The sequence below is a fragment of the Brassica rapa genome, chromosome A07 (genome assembly GCF_000309985.2).
Source record: "Brassica rapa cultivar Chiifu-401-42 chromosome A07, CAAS_Brap_v3.01, whole genome shotgun sequence".
Classification (NCBI taxonomy): domain Eukaryota; kingdom Viridiplantae; phylum Streptophyta; class Magnoliopsida; order Brassicales; family Brassicaceae; genus Brassica; species Brassica rapa.
In genome coordinates this window covers 16525156-16542149 of record NC_024801.2, presented here as the reverse complement: position 1 = coordinate 16542149, position 16994 = coordinate 16525156, and the positions used below count along the sequence as shown (strand labels likewise).

The 16994-nt window shown below is 35.5% G+C and overlaps 2 protein-coding genes and 1 pseudogene across 6 annotated transcripts; 1 reads left to right on the top strand and 2 right to left on the bottom strand.

Annotated features, from left to right (window-relative positions):
* Positions 1-1450: 1450 nt before the first annotated feature.
* LOC103850125 (putative invertase inhibitor) lies at positions 1451-7571 on the top strand. Its single transcript, XM_009126843.3, has 2 exons — positions 1451-1653; positions 6666-7571. The coding sequence occupies exon 2, from the start codon at positions 6724-6726 to the stop codon at positions 7330-7332; it is 609 nt and encodes a 202-aa protein (XP_009125091.1). The 5' UTR covers positions 1451-1653; positions 6666-6723; the 3' UTR covers positions 7333-7571.
* Positions 7572-8332: 761 nt separating this feature from the next.
* On the bottom strand, positions 8333-11488 carry LOC103850124 (zinc finger CCHC domain-containing protein 8). Of its 5 annotated transcripts, none has more exons than XM_009126839.3 (9): positions 11287-11488; positions 10762-10903; positions 10553-10634; positions 10343-10418; positions 10001-10081; positions 9790-9926; positions 9365-9620; positions 9223-9286; positions 8333-9133 (listed from the first exon to the last, which is right to left on the bottom strand). In XM_009126839.3, the coding sequence occupies exons 2-9, from the start codon at positions 10901-10903 to the stop codon at positions 8517-8519; spliced, it is 1455 nt and encodes a 484-aa protein (XP_009125087.1). In that variant the 5' UTR covers positions 11287-11488; the 3' UTR covers positions 8333-8516. The 5 variants fall into 5 exon arrangements, with proteins under 5 accessions (XP_009125087.1, XP_009125090.1, XP_009125088.1 ...); XM_009126842.3 differs by having other exon boundaries at positions 10762-10896; positions 11287-11464; XM_009126840.3 differs by having other exon boundaries at positions 11291-11428.
* A 949-nt stretch (positions 11489-12437) lies between these two features.
* Positions 12438-16982, bottom strand: LOC117126845 (annotated as a pseudogene).
* Between the last annotated feature and the right edge of the window lie 12 nt (positions 16983-16994).

Genomic DNA, 16994 nt, shown 5'->3' with positions numbered 1-16994 from the left:
GAGAACGGTAGGAACCCTTATCCTTGATTATTTGGTATATTTGAAAGGGTATGAATGACAAACTGTTCAGAGGTATAGATAGAGACCTATTGGAACTTGTCATGTAGACAGAGAGTGAGTGTCAAGTTTGATACAATGCAAAAGAGACAATACCTCTCCCCAGTCGAAGAACCACAAGTTTTAAGCTTGGGTAATATTTGTATGGTAGATGATTTATGGACCTTTACAGCACAATTCATTGGAAGTGGATGGGTATGGAAGGATAGCATGGAAAATATCCAACTCATGGGAACGCGAAACTCAAGAAGGCGCGAGCCAGCACTACATTCAGAATTGGAGACACTAAGGTGGATAATGGAGAGCATGTTTCAACATTCGACCTGCCAGAACTTGGAGACAGATTACGAGAACCTGATTACAATGATTAAGGATCCACATGCTTGGCCAAACTTCTCAACAGAACTAGAAGTTATTCAAGCACTTCAAATATGCTTCATGAACTTCAAGATCTCCTACATTCCAAGAGCGCAAAATGATATTGTGATTCGTTAGCTGGGACTGCTCGATCATTTCACAGAAACTATTCGAGAGCACCCTCTATAATATTTGGAACGTTTCACAAAGATCTGAGTCATCAACAAAACAAAAATGTGTGTGTGAGAGAGAGATTGGCATCGTGGATGAAACCTGGATCTCTTCTCCTGCACAACTTTATATATCCTATGGGACAACACATTCATACACAGCACAAACAAGTAAGGAGAGAGAACATCATTGTCTCAAACGTCTTGAACTTTGAAAATATCCTGCTAATTCTTTCATTTATTTGCACCGAAAAAGACAGACGTAGTCGTGATATACAGTCTGATCCAATGTATGAATTTTTTAGGAAACCATTGAACAGAGTCAAATGTTTTAGGGTGCAACTGGATTACAAGTTTTTGGAATGAAATTGTTAGGAATGGCTTATTCCTGCAGATTCCAAAATTTTTACCATTTGAATGGAATAGAAAACAAATCTCATTCCAATGATTCCTTATGAAATGTCTGAAAAAAAATGGAATGTAGTTATAAAACATTCAGGGTTAAAAAAGCTCATGAATAAGTAGAATGAGTGGAATGGAATTCATTTTTTTTTATACCATAACTTCCCTTATTCCATTCATCTACATTCCATTTTTTTTTAATTCCATTCATTCATGATATTCCATAAACTGATAACCAGTTACAGCCTTAGATATCTCAATTTTCATCACACATCTTGGACATACACTATTTTCATCGCACATCACATGTTTCTACAATTCTTAAATGCGGTCGCCGCATAGTATTTGAGATGAAAACCTAAAGAATAGTATGTCCATTTACTTGAAACTTCAGTGAAAATATTAACACACCACTTGTAGTCATTTTCAGATGTGCAATAATAAAATTAACTTTGATAAAAAAAATTGCAATAGTTTTTTTTGTTGTTGTAAAGCGGAATGTTCTAAAGTCAATAATGCAGATCCAATCGCTTGAGTGATATAATTGTACTAGAGTAGAAGCAAGTGAAACCCCTCATTGATAATGCTTTACTCAACCATCCATTCATCCATCTTTATATTCCCACAACATGATACGACAACGTAACACACTCATTCTCTATATATATCTATAACTATAAAGGAGAGTTTTCTCCCTTTTTAGGCTGTCCACGTCATCCGTAAGGAGGGGGCTTTCTTCGCCACGTGTCACCTCATGATTCTGTAAATTAAATCCTCGCTCTAGCCGACGGAGACCAGCCTCTTCATCTTCCTCATTCCCCATTGGAGTAACCCAACTGTTTTGACCTCTTTACGCACACTTTTCGTAACGTTGGCATCACACCTCTTAAAGAGTCATGAAGCCCCTTAATTTTCTGTAGCCATCCAACTGTTGTGATTCCCTCAGCCTTTCACCTTATATATACCTTTATCCCGATCAAAGTTTTCAATTACTCAATTCTTCAACATGTCTCTATTGGCTTGGGGGAAGGCGGAGCTGCGTTTCCGGTAAATCCATGTTTGGGAAGCAAGGAACACAACCGAAGTGGAAATCTTAATTGGGCTATGACTGCTTCTGATCTATGAGCAGGTATGAAATCGAGTTCTTCAAATAATTATTTGCCTACTAATAAATTCCAGTAACTAATATCATTTTAAGACAATGTACTTTCATACATGGGTTCATCTCACCTAACTGTTGTGTAGCTGTTGATGATGAAGGATGAGCATACGCGTAGGGTACGCTTTATTGTTGTTTGTTAGTATCAAACTGTTTTGTTTGGTTAGTCAAGTCATATTATTAAATGATTATGGAAATACACGCAGGTGGGAATGAACATGGTGTCGTGAAGATGAGAGCCGTGTGAAGAGACGTTGTGCCCAGAAATATTTGTCTCTTCCTCAATGTTTATCCGTGGATGATAATCCATCTGATGGTTTACCTTCTTAACAGGTTGCTGCAGGTGGTGCTCACTCAGTAGTTTTCACACGCAAAGGTTATGTGTGGACTTGGGGTCATTCGTGGCCGCCCGGTGACATGTATAGAGACAAATTAAAACTCACACAAAGCCATTTGTGCATTATTTGGCTACTACTTGAATGTTCTGTTTTGGTTTCCTCTATTTAGAAAATAAATATTTGTTCGAGTGTTCAAGGTTTTGAAAACTTCTGTTTTATTGCTGTTGGAGCGTTTCATTATCTGGCTCTTGAAGAAGATGGGAGACTATTGGCACAACCCCTCATCATGTCCCAGTCCAAGGCCTCGACGATCTCAATTAGGTTTGTTTCTTTCTCTTCCTTTTATTGGTTCATTTTCTACTTATCAAAACCTTCAGATGCTTGATCTACAACTTTTTCCCTCTCTATCTCTATCTCTCTTTAGACGTATTTTTAGGTTGATATTGATGCATGTGGATGATAGATATTAGCGCTCATGTTCTCTCAAACGTGTTCTTAATGTTTTTTTTACTCATTCTCACCAATCACCATGTGTTAGATCCTCATTTTCATCAAGAATAATTGTTTGTTTGGTCTTCTAATTTTAACTCGGGTTGGGTGACAATGACAAGAGCAGCAAAATAGCTCCACAGAAAGTTGATATTCTAGCTGACAAAGATATTGCTTAAAATCAAACTTTACTGATCTTGAGATGTCTAAAAGAGGACATCATTCATGTAAAGAAGTATTAAACTTTAATGATCAATAACCTTATTACAAATATTTTTCTTGTGGAGGAACACATTTTGTTGCTTTGACAACAGATGGCAGAATTTTTTTGGTTAGTCCCTTGAAACCCAAAAAACTAACTTTTAGATTTACTTAAAAAGAAAAGAGTCATTTCTAATGATTATGATTTTGATCAGTTTGGTAGAGGAGATCATGGAAGACTTGGTTATGGAAGGACAAATGTTTACCATTTTGATCAGCTTTTGTGATTATGTATGCCTGATTAATGTGTTTTTTTTCCTCTTAGATTTCATGACGTGATCAAGAAAAGGTGATTCGAATTCTTCATCTCCCAAAAAGTGGAGGAAAAATGGGTAACTCATCATTTTAAATTTAGTATCAAAGGAGGCTAATGTTATTGCTATGAACCTTAACAAGAAAAGTGAAGCACTTTCTGTCTTGGGTTATTGGAATACGAGAATAAAGTAAGCTTTTTTGCACCAGTTTACATTGTAAAGCGAATGTTTACCGTACCTTACTCCAAAACTCAGGTCTCTACACTTCTCTTGAACATAAACTATAAATAACTGCATTACAATAAACGTAACTTTCCTTCCAGTGTGATTTTTTTTCCTGTGTATGAAATATAACTTATCATTTCCGAATAGTTGAAGTTTTTTTCAATTTTGCTTAGCTAGCTTTCATGTGACCTTTGTTGGTTTTCTTTGCAGGAAGTGCATGACTTCTGCAATTCATGTGAGGATGTTTGTCACGCATATAGAAAGAAACGTTGGGGAGTTACGAATCCAGATTTGATTGACTAAGTGAGGTGCTGATACAGTTTTTTCGCCTTAATGGATTAAAGTTGGGGTGTTATAATTCTGTATACCAATCAATTTTAAAAATATATAGGCTGTCTTCATATTTATAATCCTTACTGTTAAAAATCTTATGTAATTCCAATTTATCTTAACACCCCTAGCTGATCACTGAGCTACCGGTTACCATCCTCACTTGATTGCTCATGATCAAGGTAACCTTCATCTCATTGAGTCTTCTATTGTATCCATCCGAGGCATCTGTTGACATTGTGCCATCTCTAAAATGAATCAGCACCCTAACAAAAACATGCAATAACCATCTCCCCTTTTCTGACTGTGGTTCTAATATTTCCATGGTCATGCAATCTTCTTGAAATATGTGGACAAGTCTTTGATTGATACGGTATGTTCTTCCCTTCTGTTAGTAATATATACTAGCTCCAAAGTCTAATTTACTTTGGTCCATTGTTATAGACATATTGAACATGTGCATGAATTATCACTATCTAAGTCTGAGAGTGGAGGTGACAAACGCCGCGATGGAGTCGTTGGAAAAAATGCGAGAGGGAAGTAAAGTAACACTGCAGCTGGGGGACATATTACAATACTGTTGATTTCTTCATGAAGCTTCTCCAGCTCTGAGAATGCCTGGTGGTACCAGCACCGAAAAGATCTTTAGGTTGCGTAATTTTACGAGGTGATCTACCCTCCAAGACATCATACCGGGTAGTTTTATTAAAACATCACAGTTTTATCTGCTGCCTTTTGTTTGTGTTTGTTTTTAGCCTTTACCTTATATGCATGAGCTCTTGACAGATGACTATATTTGTTTAGTTATGTAAAGATTTTACTCTTTTGGTGTTATTAAATCCTTTAATTATTTACCAAACGCTTCTTTATTCGAACTGAAATGAACTAAAAGGTCGTCTACTCAGTCCCTCATGGAAGCTATGTACAAAGCATCAAACCATTTAATTAGAATGAAAACAGCGACAACTCTAATGGCTCCGGAAAAAGTGTCTGATATAAACACAGATTCCATTCTACAAAGAAGCTATATTAAATTGAGGACTGCTTTGAGGAATTCAAGTAACAAAAAACATAGGTGATCTTTCAAAATGATGAAAGCTTTGAGAGCTATTGCCTTCACTAAATCATTAAGAAGCCATTTTTCTATCCAGGAAGATCATGTCTTGAGAAGTAAGGAAGCTTCCATGTTCACATTCAACATTTAACTTTATTCTAAATGAAACAAAAAATCCATTCACAATACGAACCCTACAAAAAGGATAAAATCTAATCAAAAGATAAAATATTTAAATATTTTAAAAAACTGAAAAATAATAATCCAATTATATACAGAAATTATATTCATCTCATTCATGAGTAATACACTTAGGTTTAGTATAAAAATTAATTAAAAATTATTCAGTATAATTTAAATTTATTTATGAATAATAGGTCCACAAGATTTCAAAATATTTTAAATTGTTTGGCCTTCAGTAGATCTATTGAAAATTGCAAGTATATCAAAATACAATATTAATGGTTAAATGGTACTCTCTCTGTTCCTAAATATAAGATGTTTAGGAAAAAACACACATATTAAGAAAATTATTTTTTTATCTAGAAAGTATCATTAAACCTATAAAATAATTGTATTCAACCAATTACAAAATAGATTAATAAATATGATTGGTTACATAGTTTTTAATAAAGTAAAAGTTACCTAGAAAATTGAAAACATCTTATATATTGGAACATCAATTTTTTTTTAAAAAACATCCTATATTTAAGAGCAGGGAGAGTATATAATTAGGCTATAAATATCAAGCTAAGCTTAACCATTTCAATAGAAAACCAAACTTTAATGTTCTACACCCAAACAAAATATTGATCAGATTAAATCAAAATTTAGTTTTAATCTGTTTTAATCAATAAAAAATAGTTCAGAAGCAAAATTTTAAAAATATATCCAAAACATATATAAAATAATAAATAATAAACATTAAATCTATGTAATAAAATGTATATTAGGATATCTTATAAAGTTTTTAAGCCTTTATCACCACTTAGAGCTATATATATATAGAAATCTAAGGCAAACTTCAAAAAAACAATTTATGTAAATATATCAATAAAAAAATTATAGATAACATGTGTTAAAAAAATCTATAGATGACGATTTAACATGCTAGATTAGCCAAAGACAATGTGATTTAAGTATTTGGTTAAGGAAATTTTTGAAAAAAAATATTGTTAGAGATACATTTATAATTAAAGATAGAATATATTCAGATATATCACAATCAAACATATAACTTTAACAAAAAATTAAAAAATATTAAAATACTACACATATAATCTCATGCAAATGTAAAAATGAGAACATATTTCTTTTAACAATTAATAACTGAAATGAATATTGAAAATAAAGTAGTACAATGTCATAAAATATAGTTGATTTCAAATAAAAAATTATAAGACGTAAAAATTATAAAAAGGTCAAATTATATATGATTTAATTAGAAACCAAATTATATTTATTCTATTCAATTTAGAATAATTTCAAATATTTTATAAAATTAAGAATATTTAATATAAAATTATTTTATGGTAAATTTACCCGCCCGTAGGGCGGGCCAACCCCTAGTACCAAATAAAATAGCCTTTTAACACCTACACTCTTTCACAATTACAAAGAAAAACAAATGGATCTCTCTCATCTCTTGTTCTTCTCCTTCTTACTTCTCCTTGTCTTCCAAGTAAAGTCAACGGATGATATGATCGAAGAAACCTGCAAAACATGTGCATCCAAATCTACGATCTTCGATTACAACTTCTGCATGTCCTCTCTTAACAACTCTCCAATATCTCCTCCTCCACTTCTTCCGACCGATCTTTCTTTTCTTGCCCTAACTCCAATGCTCCAAGCTCTCGACAACGCGACCGCAACAGCTTCCACTATTCAACAACTAATGAGTGAGGGAGGAGGATTCGAAGACGACGTTTACGGCCGTGCTTGCCTTCGTGACTGCCTCGAGCTTTACGAAGACGCGGCGGGGAGACTGGAAGAAGCCGTGAGGGTTTTTGTTGCGAGGGGAGAGATAGAGACTGTAAAGATGATGGTCACCGCCGCCATGGAAGCCGCCACGACGTGCGAGACTGGTTTTATGGAGAGAGACGGCGGGGACGGTGGGGGTGGTGCGATGACGTGGACGTCTCCGATTGGCGGTGGGAATTATAAGTTGTTTGAGTTGGGTGAGATTGCTCTTTGTATCATCAACATGATCTCTCCTGTGACATCCATGTCTTTGTGATTAGTTGCATTTTTCAGTTTATTTTTCTTCAAGTAAATGATATGTACTAATAGTATGTTTGTAAATGCATAGTTACGATCTAAAGATTTTAGGGATTGTTTGTTTTACGTAAATTTTTGTTTCAACATATAGAAAACATTGGATAGACATAATTTCCTTCGATGTATTATGTTAATTACACAAGAATTTGGACATGTAAGTTTGTATATTTTTATCTGAAAAAAAACAGAGTATTGATATTTGTTCAATGTCAGAAATGAACATCATCCAGATAAACTATCTAATAAATAAGTTTTGAAAACTCTAGCAAAAACAATCGAATTGATTTGGCTGAACTAAATTAAAACATTTGGATAAAGATGATTCGGTAAAAATATAGCAAATGATGAATATACATTTATTAGATAGAACCATTGGATAAAAATTTCAGATGAAGAAACATATTGTATTTAAATTTTATTTTACAATCATTCCAAAAATATCAAAAATCACATTTTTACTATAACATATTTTCAGCAAACGAACATGCTTTTTTTTAGTGATTTCTTATAAGAACACCACAAAATTTTAATCTCTAAAAGTCAATTCATTTAAGCTGTCAATCAAATCAAGAACATTATCTTATTTTTCTAAAATCCAAATAAGTAAATAGGGGAATAATTGGTTAAGAAGTCGCTTTATATCAAAATAATTTTAGTCACGTACGACGATGTTCGCCTCACCAAATTGCATGGTTGTTACATTAACTTTTCATTTAAAAAGATTTCATACAAATTAACAAAATATTAGTGTTTCTGATATAATCCTTTTAATACGCTAGTGGGTATTCTCATAATTCATGTTGGAAGTAAATGATCTAGCAACATACTAGATACTAACTATACACTGGTTGGAAGTTAAACATAGCTTTCTGAATTTATAATGGTAAGATCCTTTTAACCAAGTTTATTTAGTAGGATAAAAATCTCTAAACTAATAATTTAATGTGAAAACCTAATTCTAACTTTGTTTAATACTTTTAGCGAAAAAAAATTGTTTAATAGGAAAAGACATAACCAAACCGGTCTCATCATATCTTGTCCCAAACAAAATCCAAAATCTGAATAGTAAACAAAAGCTACCACACATTCATTGACATGATACAACAACAAATCACAACACAAACACAGCTACAACCTCACCATTCATCTTCTGCTGCTTAATCTATAAGACCAATCACGATCGTCCCTATCCCTGTCCCAGTCTCTATCCCTATCCCTATCTCCTCTGTCTCTGTTCCTATCGTCTCTGTCCCAGTCTCTATCCCTGTCCCATCCTCTGTTCCTATCTTTGTTTCTATCTCTGTCCATGAAATCAGAATCACGAGAAGAATAATAATCCCTCTTACTTCTCTCGGTTAGCGATCTTTCCATGATTGGGCTTCTTGATCTAGACCTACGATCTTTTGAGCCATACCCGTAATCACTTCTACTACCATACCTTGGAGGATAACTAGACGGTTCAAAACCGAGCTGATCATCGTCTCTGTAATCATGTCCTCTGCTTGTTCTCTGCTGCCATCGGTTGTTGTTACTTCTGCTGCTCCTATGCGAAGGTGCAGCAGCTGCGTCCCAAAGCCACTCATCTGCGTTTTCTGGCAATGGAGCGTTAATCCCAGGGAACTCGACAGTCATCTTCATTTGTGGCTCAGGAGGGTTGGTTTTTTCCAAGATTTCGCCATCTTCACTCTCTATTTCCTCTCGAGTCTCCTCCATCTCATCTCCAAATATAGTGATTCCAGACATATGATCATCTTCTGGAGCTAGAAACGCAGCACAGTAAGAAACAAGGAGAGCTCAAGTACTTTTTGCATGAGCACTAACGATAGTAAAACAGAGCAGGAAAGCTTACCTAAGTATCCCGGAGGGTAGCCAATCTCTCGCATTCTGTTAAGCCATGGAGGTGGGTCTAGTTCCTTCACAAGAGGAAACAAAACAGTTAGAATCCAACACAGAGCTAGTACTATACACAGCGAAAGGTTCAAAACAGTTACCCCAAGATTCAGAAGCTGGCGTGTCTCTGCATCAAGCGTGCCTGGTTTCAAGCCATCGTACTTTCCACTTTGAGCTTTTTGATAATATCGCGATGGTAGACGAGACCCAGCGTTCTGATTTCGTTTGGATTTCTGAAGCTTCCGGGCACTATTAACTGCTGCTCGGTCAAAAGGCTTTGGACATTCTCTCAAGGAATGACTATAGCCGCTACAATTGAAACAACGTGGAGGATCATCATCAATAATCTCCACTCCCCTGGAACAATAGAAAGACATGGAATGTTACAAGAACGCACCCACCTTTAACACAATCATTGTTAGGTTATTCTACAGTATAATGTGAGCAAAACATAATAGAGGATGATGCATCACAATCTATGGAACGTAAAACTAGAAACACGAGGACATTATTAGATTCGATTTACCCTTGCAAGCTGATTGGTCCACCCGCTGAATTCGAACCAAGTGAAAATTTACGGTCATATAGAGGAGTGGTGCTACTTTCCACTAGGACAAACTCTTCCAACGGCTTAGGACCAGTTTGATTGTCGATCCAGAATGACTGCATATGCAAGAAAGTATCAGTTGACATGTATCTTCCAATTAGCGTTTTGATAACACTTTCACACAGCTCACCACAGACGACGTCTTCTTCAATCCAAAGCGTAAGGCGGGGAAAAACGTCTCCTCGCCAGATTCTAATGGCTGTTCTTGATCCTGAGAGCATATAAACCAATGAAAGATTCTACCTTAAAAGTCTCATACATGTGAAGAAAATTCTACTTCAATGCTAATATGGCTAACATATATCTCGTACAAGTATAGTAAATTGTAGGTTCAATCTAGTAACAGATTCTTGCAAACTTTCTCGGCCTCATGTCCGAATCTTAATTGATCAAAAGTTATAACATTCACTGTTACATTGGCCACAAATACCAATTAAGAAGAGAGTAAATGACCTTCTCCATTCAGAGATACCTGAGCCAGTGAAGTATATTCCGCCTCCCATTCTGACCATTGCTGTAATAAACTTTCCAGCTTCTGCTTACTAGCTCTGAAAGATACAATCCATTGAGAATGGTAAAGCACATAATAACACCTACTTGACAATTATAATTTTAAAGTTTACAAGGACGCATCACTTCATTGCAACTTGAAACCAAATGCAGTTAGAGTTATGAATCTAACCTGGTTAAGTGCTTAAAAGTAACATGGACAGTAGGTTGCTGTTGGTCAGACACTGATTGGGGTCTTGTAACACCCAAATCAGCTGTGACAAGGAGTTATGGTAAAACAGAAGAAGATAACATAATACCAGACATGGAGTCTCTTGACTTAGCAAACAATGATTCAAGTGCAAGCAACCTTCCATCAAAAAAAAAGCAAAAGAAGGATACAACTAACATCCAAAGCGGTCTCCTTGTGGATGCACAGTTTCTCATCTACCGCCACAACCTGCTCTGCTGATATTTCGCCACCCACAGTTATCAAATTCTCTTCCACTAGATCTAAATCTCTTCCCATGCTCTCAGCTTCCATCTTTAAACAAAAAGTCAAAGCTTTTATATCACTAAAATAAAAAAAAAGCCCTGAAACGACAGAGTATCAGCCACATTAAATAACAGACTACAAACAAGATTTAGATCATTCAGTAAAGAGAATCAACAAACTTAACGCCACAAGCAATATTTTGTAGAAATTCACAAACTTTAAGCCATTATTAACTTTTAAATTAGGGTTCAAAATTCGAATCTAGTCGAATTCGAAACGCAAGGCATATGCGAAGATTAAAGTAGAGAAATTTTCGTAATTTTTTTGTTTTGAAAAGAGGAAGATGAAACGACGCGAAACAGCAAAATCTCCTCTGCTTATTTACAAAATGGAGAGGATTTCGAAGATTTCGCAGAAGCTTTTCTAGTTACCTACTCAGCGCGAGTTTAAGGAAGCAGGAGAGGAGTACAGGAAGCAGCAACAATGGCGATAGATAGATCTGTGAGATTCGGAAGGAAGGAAGGAAGGAAGGAAGGAAGGCTATATTTTTTATTCATTCGCCTAAGCATAAGAGTCAATAATCTTATGCTGCGCAACACACCCCCTTACTGTAGGCTTACCAAAACGTTGGTCATTGTTAATTGGGAAACTAATTTATTTTTTATTGAATAAAGGATTAGTCAAGTTTTAGGATTTTTTTTTTGCTAAAATAGAACCAAAAACAGATTTGTTGCTGTTTATACTAAACTATAATAATAGTTGTTTGCATTGTTTAGTTAAGATAATTATACGTTGTAATGCTCAAAACATATTTGTTCAACTGTTTGCATTATTCTGTATAAACTGCAGTGTCATGTACAAAACAATATTTCGTTGGTTTTAGATTGTATGTTAGCGCATGTCCAAAACATATATGTTTGAATTTAAAGATAATGAATTCCAAGGACAAATCATATATGTTTTTATCGTTTTGAATTCTATGTAATTATAATTCGTCTTTAGATGATTTTATTTATATATATAAAGAATATTTCATATGAGTCTATAATCTAATATATTTTTAGTTGGCTAATCAATTTTAGTTGATTATTCAACTATTTGTTATACTATACCGGATCAAATGGTTCATCGGTTTATTAGAAGTCAGATAGTTTTTTTATTAGCTTAGTAAAAAAGTGTAGTCCAAGTAACAAATTAATAAATGTGTTATACAAGTTGACTTCAAATCTGTATTTGTAAATATACACCTCATTTGTATTAAATAAAAAATATCCTATAAAAGGTAAATATGATTTAAGTTTTTTTCGTATAAAACCGAATAAACTAAAAACCGACATTATATAACGAATCAAACGAAAGTAAAAATAGTTTTAATATGGTATCTAATTTTATAAACTAAAATACATAACCAAAACTAGACTGAAATCCGGATTGAAAACTTTGATTATATAATTTATACTCTCGTCTCACCCTACGCAAAGTGTGGATATCAATTTTCTCCATTAATACATATACTATTAAGACAGAGTTGTTATACACTCACATATGTAGTTCATGAATATTACCGGAAGCTCCAAAGCTATAAGGATGTTCAGCATGAACTAGCAATTAAACTATCAAAAGCTTTTGTCAAATCTATTTGAAGACATCCATGAGTTACTAGCCCTATCTTATGGAAGTCAACACTAGTTCGGAAGCAAGAATAATATTTTCGCAGAGCAGACGTCCCTTGATGAACCCCACTTGATTTGACTGCACTGAGCAATGAATGAACAATTTGATCCGCTTCTTTAGTAAATCTTGCTATGAGCTTGTATACTGTTGAACAAAACGACACAAGTCTCAGCTGAGTCAACATATCATCACCAGGAACTTTTGAAATTAACGCTATGGTAGTGCCATGGAACTTCCTGAGTATCCTTCATCAAACAAATGACTTTTACCCCTGCAATGGAAATCACATCAACAATGTTTCCCAAGCATCGGTAAATAATTCAATTGGGAGGCTGCCAGGCCCCAACAATTTTCTCTTAGGCATTTTGAAGAAAGAATTCTTTGATTTCCTCATCTATTGGGATCAGGATCATCGCTTCAATAGCTGAATTAGGACAGCGGTATGGGTGGATTTCCCTGATTTGATCCACTGATAAAAGGGGGACATCCATGTCAGTCCCAAGATGATTAATGAAGAAGAGCATATCATATCCTTCACCTGAACCATGTTATCAATATGATTCCCTCCAGCATTCCTCAAGTGGGTGATGGCATTTCCGGCTTGATGAGCAAGGACAGCCATGTGAAAGAACCGTGTGTTGGCATCACCTTCCTTGAGCCATCGAATGCGGGATTTTTTAATGTAAATTGTTTCCAGGACTGAGGAGAAAAAGGACCACTTCTCGTTGGCTAGGAGTTCAGCTTGGATTAGTGCTTCATCTGGATTAGTAAGAAGAGAGTCTTGGATAGATTCCAACTCAGGCAAAGCTTCATTTGCTCTTTGTTGTATATTGTTATGTTGAAACTACCCCAAGATCAACTCTCTTAAATAAGAGAGCGATGTACGTAGTACTTGGGATTGAATCCACAGGGAGAGTGGATCACACAATAGACTGTCAGTTTCTCCCATATGTTTACAAACCGAGTTTATTGCTTTGTTTTGATCTATTGCTTTTATATTATTGTTCCAGACTAAACCTTTCACCTAGTCTAATGTTGAATCAAACACTCCCCGGCAACGATACCGAATTTAATATGCGCAAATCACTCCAAGAGAAACTCTCTCAAATAAGAGATCGATATAGTACTTGAGGATCAAATCCACAAGGAACGTAGATCACACAATAGTCTGTTAGTTTTTGGCTAAACTAGATCAATGATATAAAAAATGTCGATCAAAACAAAGCAATAAAATCAGTTTGTAAGCATATGGGAAAAACGCTAGACTCAGGGATATCAAACAGGTAATCATAACTCAAATAAATAGTTGCTAAGGGTTTTATTAAGATCAGTCGTCCTAGAACTTGAATTCATAAATAAGCCATCCAACTCTTGTTATGATTACTATCAGATGTCTAAATCCTCGAAAGTCAGCTCTCATTCCAGATCCAAATAATTTAGACAAACATTAAGTACCAATTGGATTTGTTCACTAAGTCCTAGACCATCTCTCGTTCCGACTAATTAATAACTTAACTCAGCAGGATTCAATTCAGGTGTTGATCACACTCTCGTGTCACAACTATCAAAGAATCAAGTTTCTAGTTCTCGTGTCACAACTATCAAAGAATCAAGTTTCTAGTTAATACTCTAGAAACAAGCATTAAAATCAACCCTGACGAAGGATGCAATAAGATTAATCTAGCAGTTCTATTAATCACAAGTTCTTTGTAACCCTAGAAAATTTCTAAATCTAACAATGAAACTACCCATACATGATCATGGAAAACATAACAAAAGTCTGAATAGAAAGCATAAATAATAAGAGTAAGAACTACTAGAGTTCTAATCAATATCTTAAAGAGTCTATGATCTTCTCTCCAAAACCTCTGTAATGTAAAATAATGATTCGCCTACACAGTGGCTGGAAAAATATATAAATATAGGTTAAACACATTTAGGGGCTCTTTGCAAATAAGGAAACTTCTGGGCCAATGTGAATATTTTGAAATTAATTTGGGTTTCGCTAAACCACACGAGTGTCGATTGATACACAAGGAGTGTCAATCGACACTACTTCCAAATACCAACTCTGACTTCAGCATTTCGGATTTTCTTCACTTCGAGCTTCCAACGGCTCCATAATCTCCATAATGCTTCAAAACATATCTAAACTTGAAAAGACCTTAAAACATACTCGTAACATAACATAAATACTCTATAAATGGACTTATACCATGTTTAAAACCGGTGAAAACCAAGGTATATCATATACTACCAAACCCTGGTCTGTTAAAACATGTACAACAGCCTTTAGCCACTTTCATTTTCTTGCTGAGGGTGAACATTTGTGAGCCAACTCCAACTGGTGATTCCCAAACATCCGTCAAAGTTCATTGTAAGCGAAGGAGAAGTACTTGAATTCTTTCTTTATCCTCTCTCTTTTTGATTCAACAATTAAAAGGCAAGGCAAGTGATCAGAATCGTAAGGAGGGTCAAAGACAGCCAATAAATCTAGAAATTCATCTGTCCAATTACCATTGACCAACACTCTGTCTAACTTCCTGAGGATGGGGTCTTGTGAGCGAAATTTTTTCCAAGACTAGAATACAGCTCTACTCGAGATATCCGTAAAGTCATTGTGGGAACCGAAATTCGCACTGTCGATTTTAGTGAACAGATGAAAGCAGATAAAACCCTACTTTTCTTGAGATCCCAAATATCTGTTAAGCCAACGGCAAGTGATTAAATAATGAATAACAAACGAGAGAACTGAATACAAATTTGCAAGTAAAAAGAAAGATTTTACTAAATCGTTTTTGCGTAAGAGCGTTACGATGATACAACAGGTTGTAAGAGCTACAACCACAAAAGCTGTCAGCAAGTTCTGTAATTCTAACCACCTAAGACCTAAACCTAATTTGAATCACAGCTCGATAACAAAAATGAAGTTGCAAAAAATCTTTCTAAGTGCCTAAGTTGCTAAAAAAATTTGTCTCTTGCACTCTTCGTCTTGGCTCTCCTTATATATGTCTCCTAGGTCGGCGAGCTCTTTCCCTTTCTGCCCTCAATTTGAATTCATCCTTTCGCTGAAATTTTCCTTTACTTCTCGATCTTCATGTCTATCTTTGGAAATTTAACATTTATCTTCTCTTCCTTTTTTCTCTCGTCGAAACGGAATAGACCGTCATTGCTGTTGGGCCGATTCTCGTCTGGAGTCGTAAGTGGGCTTTTACCGTATTTTAAACCTTTTTAGACAGTCTTTCGACTTAATTGTTTTTACGATTTCTTTCAGAGAAATCATCTTTTATACGATGTTGGTTGACATACCATTGTATCTATGTTATTAAGAAAGCCAATCGTATAATCAAGATAACAATGTGTCAAGTAACCGTTGTTGGTTTATAAGATCGATTTGAAATTTTATGAGAAAACAAGTCTTTGCTATTTTTACATAAAATTTCAAGGAAAGCTCCAATCGAGATGAAACAAGAGACAACTTGATAGAGATTAGAAAGAGAAAATTACAAATGAGCTATGAGGCGAGACGAGTGAAGGAGCATGCTGACGCCTAGTGGCGACATAGAGAGGAGCGTGGTATCGCCTAGTGGCGACGTGGAGCTGAAGAGCGTGGTATGGTGTCGCCTAATGGCGAAATGGAGAGGAGGAGCATGATGTCGCCTAGTGGCGACATGAAGTGGAGGAGCGTGATGTCGCCTAGTGGTGATATGGTGCGGAGGTGAAGTGGTGTCGCCACGAGGAGGAAGAGTGGTGTCGCCGAAGGGAGAGGGAGTGGTGTCGCCTAGTGGCTACATGGAGGTGGAGGAAGTGGTGTCGGCGAAAGAAAGAGGGGGAAGTGGTCTTGCCACGAGGCAGGACGGATGGACGGTCGGTGCGTGCTTTCCCCGTGATGGCAGGACAGACCAGAGACAATGAGACGATGAGAAGTTGGAACGTGGCGGTTTCTCGTATTTTTGGAAGTCGTTTGTCAAGAGATCGAGTATAACTTCGTGAGAACTCGTTACTTTGATTATTTTTTGAATCGTACAAGGTTTTAGTTCTCACGTCTTTTTTATTTTAAAGAGAGAAAATGTCACCGTGATCGATTTTTGACCCCAACAATCATTATCTTACAGTCTCTAAACTCCTCCATTGCACGCAGAGGTAACTCATATGGTAGAATAGAGTAGTGATTTTCTGCTGAGATTATTTGATTAAAGTCTCCGAGTAAAGCTCAATAGTGGTTTTTGAGTGGAGTGGAAGCATTTAGTTCGCTGATATCTCTCCAAAGCTCCTTACGTTGAATCTCCGTATTGAACGCATGAACAAAAGCTGCTGAGAAAGAAACACTTGAGGAAGGATCCCAAATTCTTTTTTTTTTTGAATTGAATGTTAAATTTAATTCCAAAAGAAAAAACCTTGTTACAACTATGTGTGTCCTTTTTTCTAAGGTTTCTATACAAGTTTTATAAAATCAATAAGAAAA